Here is a 12308-nt window from a genome sequence, read left to right as displayed (position 1 = left end):
TTATATTACATTCTTGAAGTGATGAAATTATAGAAATGAAGAATGGATTGGTGGTTGTCAAAGGTTGAGGAGAGAGTAGGGATAGGAAAGAAGTGGGTATGGCTGTAAAAGAGCAGCATGGGAATCCTTATGATGGAAGTGTTCCCTATCTTGATTGTATCAACATTAATATCCTGGTTATGATCTTGTACTATTGTAGAGGTTTTGAAGATGTCACCAGTGGGAAAACTGGGTAAAGAGTATGGGAGATCACTGTATTATTTCTTTTCTTTTCTTAAGATTTTAATTTTTTTAAAGTAATTTCTACATCCAAAGTGGAACTCAAACCCACATTCCCGAATCAAGAGTTGCATGCTCCATTGAATGAGCCAGCTGGGACCCCCACTATATTATTTCTTAGAACTGCATGTGATTCTACATTTATCTCAAAATTAATTTAATTTTAAAAAGCAATCTTGGCACATGGAAAGGGGATGGAAGAATAGGGGATGGTGACACTTCTCTGAGCAGACCATTTTGTATAGGATTAACTTCTGGAATCATATTAATGTGTATGTGCTCAAAAATATAGTAAAATTAAAATCAACAAGGATGAAGGGAAAACTCTAAAATGAAATACAAAAGAACCCTTAAACCAACAACATATGAACCTAACTATATTACACATGAATAAATATCATTGTACTGAAGGGAGAAAAAATTAATCAAGTAACTTTTAGATATATATTTTTCATGTACCAAAAAGACTATAATTTTCTGTGTATGCATATGCATTTAATTCTCTTAAGTATCCCCAAGAATCACTGGATTTTTTGATTACTACCTCATATAGCAAATCTATGTTTAATTTTCCAGAGAATTTAAAAATATTTCCAAAGTGGCAATCCTGTAAAATCCAGGATTTTACAATCCTGCCAGTAGTGTATGAGGGTTCTGATGACTCTACATCCTTGCTGACACTTGATATTGATATTTATGTCAATTCCTCACCTTGAATTTCCTCCATTGTGTGGACTGTATAAATTCAAATTCCAAATCCCAACTGGGAAAGCTTAGGGATTTCAATCACTCAGGAGAGACTGTTCTACCAAGAGCCTATGTAGACTGTACATGCTAGGCTCAAATCATCCTTTTATTCTACTTAACAAACATAGCAGTTACTAAATACCAGACATTGTGATAAACACTTTACAGATATTAAATTTTCATAACAATTCTAAAAGGTAGGTACTATTATTATCTCTATTTTATAGATAAGGAAAATTGAGGCAATTACATACAGAAAGGTTAACTGAGTTGCCTGCATCAACATAGCTAGTATATGGTGGGAGTGAGACTTAATCCTTTACTCCAGTCTGACTCCAAAATCTGTGTATATTTATTAATTGATTAAAGTGAAAATATCTAGCAAATAATTAGAAGTGTAGGACTGAAGCTTTTTAAAAATATTATTTATTTACGATTTTCTTTTTTAAAAGGTTTTATTTATTTAGTTGAGAGAGAGAGAGAGACAGAGCATGTGAGAGAGCATAAGCAAGGGGAGAGGCAAAGGGAAAGGGAGAGGCAGACTCCTCACCAAACGGAACAGGACATGGGGTCAATCCCAGGATCCTGGGATCATGACCTGAGCTGAAGGCAGAGGCTTAACTGATTGAGACACTCAGGCACTCCTTAAGATTTTTAAAAGTAATCTCTACACCCAATGCAGAGCTCAAACTCACAAACTGAGATCAAGAGTTGCATGCTGTACTGACTGAGCCAGCAAGGCACCCTGGAACTGAAACTTTTTAGAGTTCTCAAGGGTGGAGAAAGGTACTGGAGTTGCCAGCAAAGATAAGTGCCATATTAAAATATTTAAAAGAGGTGGGGGAAGGACTAAAACTAATCCTTCTATGCCTACATCTTGAGTAGGGGTGAAACAAAACTTAGAATAAAAAAAGAGACTTTCTCTTTTTCTTTCAACTTTTCCATATATTTTTTAAAAGATTTATTTAATTTTTTTTTAGAGAAAGAGAGAGCATGGGCGGGAGGGGCAGAGGAAGAGGCAGAGAGGGAATCTCAAGCAGACTCCCAGCTAAGTGCAGAGCCCCATGCTGGGCTCAACCTCACAACCCTGAAATCACAACCTGAGTCGAAACCAAGAGTCAAACGCCTAATGGACTGTACCACAGAGGTGCCCTTCAACTTTTCCATATTTTTAAATGTTCCGTAATGAATACATATTACGTAATAAGAAACAAGTTAATGGGGTCCCTGGGTGGCTTAGTCCGTTAAGCATCTGCTTTCAGCTTAGGTCAGGATCCCAGGGTCCTGGGATTGAGCCCTGCATCAGTCTCCCTGCTAGCAGGGGGCCTGCTTTCCCTCTCTCCCTCTGCCCCTGCTCGTGCTCTTTCTCTCTCTCTTTCTTGCAAAAAAATAAAATCTTTTTTTTTTTAAAAGAAAAAAGTTATGTATATTTTTATGGAAAGGATGGTGAAAATCCAACTGAGGGAGGATAAATGAAGCAAGAAAATGTTTACCTGTCATGAATAGAGTTGATATAAAGGTTGACAAACCAGGTGAGAGAGTACTGGTACATGGGATCAATGTTAGCCAGGTCTGCAATGCTGAAGAATAATACTGATGAATGTTTAGCAATGGGTCTGTAGCCTTCTCGAGACTCTGCTATTTTGAGTTCTGTCTTTTCTGCAATCTAGAAGAAGAGAAAAATCAGGATTAAGACATAGGAAATGTGTTTTTGGATTATTTATTTTATTTATTTTTTTAATTTTGAGGCTTTTTACATATTTTTTTACTTTCTTTTTTATTTATTTATGATAGTCACACACACAGAGAGAGAGAGAGAGAGAGAGAGAGAGGCAAAGACACAGGCAGAGGGAGAAGCAGGCTCCATGCACCGGGAGCCCGATGTGGGATTCGATCCCAGGTCTCCAGGATTGCACCCTGGGCCAAAGGCAAGCGCCAAACCGCTGCACCACCCAGGGATCCTGGATTATTTATTTTTTATATAATAAAGTTTATATTTAAAAAATAGCCCTCAACTCAATGACATAATTATAGAGGAAGAGTTTATAAGAAAAGACTTATTATTATGCTAAAAGTTGTAAAGAAAGAAAGGAAAAGGAAGGAAAGAACTAGGAAGGGAGGGAAGAGGAAGATGAGAGGGAGGATAACAAAGAATGAAAAATAGTTTAAGGTTATGTTTCTTGTTTGGGGAATACCAGAGTTGTCAATCTTTGCTTATACTTTGCCTGAATCTGACATGTGTCTACTATAGTCACTCATCTTCTTTTATTTTAATAGGTCAGATAGAGAATGTGCACATGTGTATGTTTAAGGTATCAACATGTGCACCAGAACCCAGCACAAAGTCTGGCAAAGTAGATATTCAGAAATATTTCCTAGCTGATGGTGTTATACATTAAAAGTAGCTTCTCATATGTTTAACTTTTCTGGACATAATAGGGGTCTTAATATTTGACCCCCCAAAGAAAAAAATTCTCCAAGATAACAGGTTCTTCAACTGGTAACTCCTTCTGATAGATTGCTATTCTATAGGAAAAAGGTATAAAGCACTTATCCAAACCACTTCTCCTTTGGACACACTATCCACAGACCGTTGTGTATCATGTTTATACTGAATAATCTCATTTGTAGCTGACTCAATCAGGAGGTAAAGATAGAAATGGACGCAAGATTAGCTAAATCAATTTTTCCCACTAGAGAATTAGAACTTATAAGAGCCCCAAAAACGGAAGTCAAGTGGTACTGGGCACTAGTGCTAATAAAAGGTAATGGAACCAAATTTGGTTTCTCCATGCAAGGACCAGATACAAATGTTTTACAGGAGAAACTAGCCTTCTTATGGAGCAGAGAGGCACAGATGAAGACTACACAATATTACACAAAGAGCATAGAAACTTTCTATTATTCTTGAGGCCTGTATATACCTCTGTAATTGAGAAAATGCCCCCTTGTATCTTTTCTTTTCTTTTCTTTTCTTTTTTGAATATAGTTGACACACAATGTTACATTAGTTTCAGGTGTGCGACATAGTGATTGGACAAGTTTATACATTATGCTGTGTTCACCACAAGTGTAGACCATCTGTCAGTATAAGACACTATTATATTATCATTGACTATATTCCTTATGCTGCCCTTGTATCTTTCTTATGTGGGCTAATTTGAATAGGCTTCTGCTCCTTGCAAAAAAACTTTCTCCCAAATTATACTAGGAGCAAACTGAAAAAGGATCAAAAGATTGCTAGGATTCTCTTTTCACCTGCTGTTTCTTTGTTATCTCATTGGACATCATTTTAGCAGAGTCTAAGACTTTAATTGCACTTTCATCTTCTAAAATGTTCCCTTCTGAAGATGATAGTGTTTCTAAAATTTTCTTCTCTATATCTTTTAGCTGTTTCTTATTAGCTGCAGACTGAAGAATAAGGGCATTTCGTTCCTCTTCTAACTCTGGTCTAAAAAGATAGAGAAACATTTAGTCTAAATCTGGAGTAGTTTATCTAAAATCATATCTGAATATTAGATATCACAATTTTGTAGAGAAATAATTTTGTAGACATGTAACACAAAGATATGTAGCACAAAGTTTATCCTAAGGAAAAAAAGTTATTTCCATACGAATGATTATTTGAGCAAAAAAAAATGATCATCAATTGCATGTATGTAAAATGTGGCAGTAAAATGTACCACAGTAAATCTAAGAATGTGTTAAATTTATCCATATGGCTGAGGTGGTTATGTGAGGATAGGAACTGGAGAAGAAACACAATAGTCAACTTTTTATCTACTCCTTGGTTTTGTCATATTCAGTGTTATTTTCATTATGTATGTCTTCCACAGGAACAGAAAAGAAGACTTGTCATACAATTGCCCTTTCAAGAAGAAGACAAAACTGGCACTTACAATCTTCACAAAGACAGTATAAGACTTCAAAATAACATAATTCACGATGTTTTAGAATGTTAGGACTTGGTTCTATCTTGGATACTATGCAAGTAGGATTCAAATATTAGAAGTAACTAAGGCACTTCATAGATTACATAATTTCACTTATAATTTGATTTCATGAAATAGACTGATAATGTTGTGTGAAGCTCCAAGTGGAATCAAAGATTTCCATCAGGAAACAATTCTTTACTACTAGCCCTATCAAATATCTTAATATATTTTCTCTTTTAAAAAAATAACACATGCTAGTAATAGAAAAATATATAAAGAATGAAAAAATAAGTTACCCATGATCTTATCATCCTCAGAGATGATCACTGCTAACATTCTGGCATATTCCCTCCCTAATTTTTTCTATATATATATATATATATATATATATATATATATATATATAAAATATATATATTCATTCATACATTAACTATATTTTTTTTACAAAATATTATCCATACCATGCATAATTTTGTATCCTGCTTTTTCATTCTTATCTAAGTATTTCATCAATCATTCTTTTATAGAAAGACAAACATTATATGTTCTCATTCATTTGGGGAATTTAAATAATAGTGAAAGGGAATAGAAGGGAAGGGAGAAATGTGTGGGAAATATCAGAAAGGGAGACAGAACATAAAGACTCCTAACTCTGGGAAACGAACTAGGGGTGGTGGAAGGGGAGGAGGCGGGGGGGGGTGGGGATGAATGGGTGACGGGCACTGAGGGGGGCAATTGATGGGATGAGCACTGGGTGTTATTCTGTATGTTGGTAAATTGAACACCAATAAAAAATAAATTTATTATAAAAAAATCATTCTTTTATTATTTCACTGTATTATTCAAATATTTCATTGATATCCTGCATTTAAGTCTTTGAACATATTTCTGATTTTGTCTACAGTATATATTCTTCTGTGTAACTTTTTTGCCTTAATCAGATACAACTCAGAAGTCATGGTATGTCTCCTGGATCCTACTACTAATACTAAGAGTCAAATATAGTATGGTTGGCTTATAACTCACTTGTTCTTAGAGTGGCAATTTTACTTTTTTTTCTTAAGAGAGAGGAAGCAAGCATGCATGTGAGTAGGGGGGAGCGGTAGACGGAGAGTGAGAGAATCTTCAGCAGGCTCCATGCTCAACATGGAGATTGAAATGGGCCTTGATCTCAAGACCCTGAGATCATGACCTGAGCCAAAATCAAGAGATGGATTCTTAACCAACTGAGCCATCTAGCCACTCCAAGAATGGTTATTTTAAAGGACTATATACTTAATTTATAATAACAAAATGTAAAATTTAATAAGTTTTTGAAATAATCACACAACGAAAGTATTAATGGCCTACAAATATTCCTCTCTAAACCATCTGGAAGCATATAAGAAAATACATACCTCTCCTTTGCAACAACAATACCTAGTAACTGATCTTCAAGTCCTTCTGGAGTTATCATGAAATTTAGCAAAGATACCTTTGTAGCCAGTTCTGGCATAAAGTGTGGATTTCTCAGTTTTGTGGTGATATAAAACTTGAAATCAAAGGAATACTCAATAGTGACCTCACCAAGTCTGATGCAATCAATGCCACCTATATTTCAGAAAGCAAATGCATGATAAGTAGGCCAGAGTTGTATAGCCCCTCCTTCTATATTAAGGCTGTGTCTAGGCTACAAATAAAGGGTCCTAAAGTAATTTAAAATAGAATAGAGATATGACAAAATCACAGACATAGAGGCAAGAAAGCAATTACACAGCAGGGCTCATTCATTCTGGGGTGGCATAAGACATTTTCTCTGGTTGTGAGGGGCCTTATAAATCAAGATTCCTTTTGATCTTACCTCCTCCATCAATTTTCAATCATAATTCCAAGATTATTTGTATATGAATTAAGCTCTTCAAAGTACTACAGTTTATGAAAGAGTCCGAATGTCTATCAACTGATGAATGGATTAAGATGTGGTATATATATATATAATGGAGTATTACTCAGCCATCAAAAAGAATGAAATCTTACCACTTGCAATGATATGGTTGGAGCTATAGTATATTACGCTAAGCAAAATACGTCAGAGAAAGATAAATACCATATACTTTCACTCATATGTGGAATTTAAGAAACAGAACGGATGAACATAGGGAAAGGGGGGAAAAAAGAGAAAGAGGCAAACCATAAGAGACTCTTAACTATAGAGAACAAACTGAGGATTGCTGGAAGAAATGTGCACTGAGGATGGGCAAAATGAGTAATGGGTATTAAGGAGGGCCCTGTGATGAGCATTGGGTGTTATATATGAGTGATGAATCACTAAATTCTACTCCTGAAACCAATATTATACTATATGTTAACTAACTAGAATTTAAATAAAAACTAAGAGCCAAGAAAAGAAAAATAAAGTATTAGAGTTTGGCAGAGATAAAATTTTTGAAGTAGAAAGATGTAAGGTGGGTACTGTTTAACTTAAAGTCAAGTTTAGTCCACATTAACCATTACTATTCATAATAATGGGCTGTGTGAGCTCCATGGTCACAAGACAAAGGGATTTCAAACTGGCTTTAACTTCTTTATGTTCTCTACTGAAGAGCAGTCTAGATAACAGAGGTTAACATAATGAACAGAGGGCAAGATATTTATTTTAGATTATCCAACCAAAATTCATTTCGTTCTAAATTCCTTTCACACATAACGATGACACAGAAGTTCTGAGTTATTAACATTATCCTTGAATTTATGTAGTGGTTTTCTTGTCTCAAAGATCATTGAAACATCTTTCAGTTCTACCAACTAATATAAATTAACTTCTACCTTGCTTGAAAGTTTGTCTAAGTAGTAAAGGCTCCAAAGATGGGTCCAGTTCTTCGCCAACATTTTCTAATAGAAGTGGAGTTCCAAATTGAATACAATTTTCCAATGTTCTCATATAGTCTGAATCAGATAGCTTAATAACACTAAGCTGATTTTCTTTTTCAGAGTTTTTGATCCACTTATTAGCTTGACCCTGAGGGTCAATCATTAAAGGCCTAGAATATAATAAGAAACATTGTGAGGGAAACAAATAGATGTTGATATTTCTTTAAAATTATGTATTTTAAATAACAAACATCACCATCAATCTGTACAAATGCAAAGTGTTTCACATAGAAATCAGGATTAATCTTTATAAGAAAGAAGAGATTTACTTTTAAATGAGTTTTATTGTCATTTGTTTTTGAAATGAGGAAATTCAGTCTCTGGGAGTACTTTGTTCAAATTTCCAAAACTAGTTCAATGTCGCAAGGAGAATCTTGTGAATCTGTAAGCTGTGTTCTTTCCAATATAATGCATGGTCTTTGTGGTAGTCTTAATAAATGACATCTATTAACATAATATAAAAATAAACCTATTTATTTGATAAAAATTTAAAATAAGAGATCCACTAGCCTATAGTGGATTTCCTCAGGTTATGAAAAACTAAGTTTCCAAATTTTATCTGGTATATATTTGAGATCTATAGGGTAAATTTTTCTATGTAATTATGGTAAGGGCTTTGGGTTCAAGAACAAATAATTCATGGTTTCAGATATTTAAAATCTGACATGCTTTCCTCTTCCTCAGTTATAGTACTGACTGTCTTAGGTTCCTTTTATATTCAGTACAGTGCATTAAATCATCTTTAAAAAGAGTTACTCCAGAAAGGAGAGTTTTTGTCCCAAGTTGTTTGACTTTCTCAGACATTGTCTTTCTGTTTCAACTTCTAGGGATAAAATCCTCTTTTCCTTTGCCTACAAAAAAAAATCTTTTTAATCAATTATTATCAGATAATGCTTTTTAAAATTTTTTCTTTCCTTTCTAAAAGACAAATAATCAGTATTTTTCACAGAGCCAGAAAAAACAATCCTAAAATTTGTATGAAACCACAAAAGACCCCAAATAGCCAAAGCAATCTTAAAAAAGAAAAGAAAAGCTGGAGGAGGCATCACAGTTCTGGACTTCAAGTTATACTATAGCTGTAGTGATGAAGACAGTATGGCACTGGCACAAAAAGAGACACATGTATCAATGGGACAGAATAGAAAATCCACAAATGAATCCACAGCTATATGGCCAACTAATTTTTGACAAAGCAGGAAAGAATGGAAAAAAGACAATCTCTTCAATAAACGGTGTTAGGAAAACTGGACAGCAACATGCAAAAGAATGAAACTTGACCACTTTCTTATATAATAAACAAAAATAAATTAAAAATGGAGGGAAGAGCTAAATGTGATACAGGTAACTATCAAAATCCTAGAGAAGAACATAGACAGTAACCTCTTTGACACTGGCCGTCACAACTTCTTACTAAATATGTCTCCTGAGGCAAGGGAAACAAAAACAAAAATAAACTCTTGGGACTTTATCAAGATAAAAAGCTTCTGCACAATGAAGGAAATAATCAACAAAACTAAAAGGCAACCTTCAGAATAGAAGATATTTGCAAATGACATATCAGATAAAGGGCTAGTATCCAAAATATATTAATATTACTCAGCCATTAGAAATGACAAATACCCACCATTTGCTTCGACGTGGATGGAACTGGAGGGTATTATGCTGAGTGAAGTAAGTCGATCGGAGAAGGACAAACATTATATGGTCTCATTCATTTGGGGAATATAAATAATAGTGAAAGGGAATAGAAGGGAAGGGAGAAGAAATGGGTAGGAAATATCAGTAAGGGAGACAGAACATGAAGACTCCTAACTCTGGGAAATGAACTAGGGGTGGTGGAAGGGGAGAAGGGCAGGGGTGGGGGTGAATGGGTGATGGGCACTGAGGGGGGCACTTGACGGGATGAGCACTGGGTGTTATTCTGTATGTTGGTAAATTGAACACCAATAAAAAATAAATTTATTATAAAAAAAAGAACTTATAAAACTCAAAAAAAAGAACTTATAAAATCCAATGCCCCCAAACCAAATAATCTAGTTTAAAAATGGGCAGAAGACACACAAATGGCTAACAGACACATGAAAAGATGCTCAACATCACTCATCATTAGGGAAATACAAATCAAAATGATAAGATACCACCTCACGTCAGTCAGAATGACTAAAATTAACAACACAGGAAACAATCGTTATTGGCAAGGATATGGAGAAAGGGGAACCCTCTTAACTGTTGGTGGAAACGCCAAGTTGTACAGCCATTGTGGAAAACAGAATGGAAATTCCTCAAAAAGTTAAAAATAGAACTACCATATGATCTAGCAATTGCACTACCAGGTATTTACCCAAAGGATACAAAAATACTGATTTGAAGGGATACATGCACCCCAATGTTTATAGCATAATTGCCAAATTATGGAAAGAGCCCAAATGCCCATCATCTAATGAATGGATAAAGATATCATGTATGTACACACACACATACTGAAATATTATTCAGCCATAAAAAAGAATGAAACCTTGCCATTTGTAATAATGTGGATGGAGCCAGAGAGTATTATGCTAAGTGAAATAAGTCAGAGAAAGACAAATACCATATGATTTCACTCCCATGTGGAATTTAAGAAACAAAATAGATGAACATGGGGCTGGGAGTGGGGAGAGGCAAACCAGGAAACAGACTGTTAACTATAGAGAACTATAGAGAACAAATGAAGGTTACTAGAGAGAAGGTGGGTAGGAGAATGCGTTAAATATGTGATGGGAATTAAGGAGGAAATTGCTGTGATGAGCACTGGAGAATGTATGCAGGTGATGAATCACTAAATTCTACACCTGAAACTAGTATTACATTGTATGTTACCTAACTAGAATTTAAAAAAAATTTTTAAAGGAAAAAAAAAAAGACAAAACAATCGAATTAGTAGCTAACTAGCTGTTTTCTTTCCCAGCTCAAACTGTGCCAAAATCCTATTAAAATACAAAAAGGTCCAGATACTAGTTAATATTTACTTTTGCTATCATAGCAAACAGTGAAAAAGTATTCTGGAAATGAGAAAGCTTTTCAGCATATGACTGCTTAAAAATTGACTAGATGCTTTTAATACCTTTCAAGGCCTTGTTTAAAGGGACTAGTTTCATCCTTATATATCCTTATTATTGGAAAAATATAGTATTGCTTATTCCCTTACAAAAAAGTAACAATTTTTGTAAATTAACATTTAATGCTAATCAATTTTCTTAGTAATGCATAAATGTTCTTGGTAATACAATGTTTAGAGATTGTTGTTTATTCTAAAAGATATCCAAAATTCCTACTTAATATACTCTTATGTGAATATTAAATATATAATTGGAAAATTGAGTTGTATCCAGAGAGATGAGGTCCACCATAGCATCTGTACTTCAAGCAAACCTTACTAGTATGACAGTGGTATGCTAGCCTACATTTGAGATCCTTGGGAAATCTGAATTAAAAAGCATTATCCATCTATGCTTCTGACAGAGAAACTTATCTGGGGGAAATTTTGCTGTTAAGTAGCCAGATGACATGTTAATAAAGCAGCAAAGTAATTTCTTTTTGGTTAAAACGTAAACAAAGTCCGATTTTGAGATATAGACACATTAAAATGAGGAATCTGAAGATAATTATTTTTAAAGACTAACATTTATTGAGGACTTATTGTATATTGGGCACTTTCTCACATTTCTATGAGGTAGGAGTAATTATCATCCCCATTTACAGGTGGGGCACCTGAAGCATTGAGAGGTCAAGTAAGTTACCAAAATCTCAAGACAGAAAGTGATAGGGGAAAATTTGAATTCAACTATCCTGACGCTAGAGTCTACACTGCTTTGATTACCATACAATATTATAAACAGACAAACTCTAGATATCATGAATAAGCACAGTAAGAATTGGTTATAAACTGCTGAAAACAAAAGATAAAAATTTGAAAATTGTCAGCAGAAAAAAAGATACATTACATAAAGAGGAACTAAAATAAGACTTAGAGCAGACTTTCATCATGTAAGCCAGAAGCAATGGAATGACATCCTTAAAGGAAAAAAAAAATACCTGAAAACCTGTCACTTCAGAATTCTAAACCCAGCAAAAAATAGCTTTCAAAATGAAGATGAAACAGAGAAAAAATGCTGAGTGAATTGTCAACAGACCTACATAAGGAACTGCCAAAAATATTCTTTAGAAAAAATAAGAAATAAAAAAATATTCAGGCAGAAGAAATATAAAATCATACAGAAACACAAAGAAATGAAGAGGTCCAAAAATAGGAAAAAAACGAAGGAAATATAAAAGACTTTTTTCCTTATATTTAATCACTCTAACAGATAAATTATTGTCTAAAGCAAAAAGAGTAACAATGTATTGTGAGATTTATGACATATGATAAAGTAAAATATGCAACAACACCACAAT

The 12308-nt window shown here is 34.2% G+C and overlaps 1 protein-coding gene across 5 annotated transcripts in view; it reads right to left on the bottom strand.

Annotated features, from left to right (window-relative positions):
• DNAH12 (dynein axonemal heavy chain 12) overlaps positions 1–12308 on the bottom strand; it is a 203626-nt gene that overhangs the window by 51159 nt on the left and 140159 nt on the right. For all 5 annotated transcript variants that reach the window (XR_013357830.1, XR_013357829.1, XM_077858421.1 and 2 more), the window contains exons 56-59: positions 7770–7984; positions 6362–6554; positions 4285–4477; positions 2520–2692 (exon numbers count right to left, since the gene is read on the bottom strand). Coding sequence is in view for 3 of the 5 variants with exons in the window: in XM_077858421.1 (XP_077714547.1) it covers positions 2520–2692; positions 4285–4477; positions 6362–6554; positions 7770–7984 (774 nt within the window). In the remaining 2 variants the exon portion in view is untranslated. The remainder of the gene's footprint in view (positions 1–2519; positions 2693–4284; positions 4478–6361; positions 6555–7769; positions 7985–12308) is intronic.

The sequence above is a fragment of the Canis aureus genome, chromosome 19 (assembly GCF_053574225.1).
Source record: "Canis aureus isolate CA01 chromosome 19, VMU_Caureus_v.1.0, whole genome shotgun sequence".
Taxonomy (NCBI): domain Eukaryota; kingdom Metazoa; phylum Chordata; class Mammalia; order Carnivora; family Canidae; genus Canis; species Canis aureus.
This window is presented reverse-complemented; position numbering and strand designations above follow the sequence as displayed.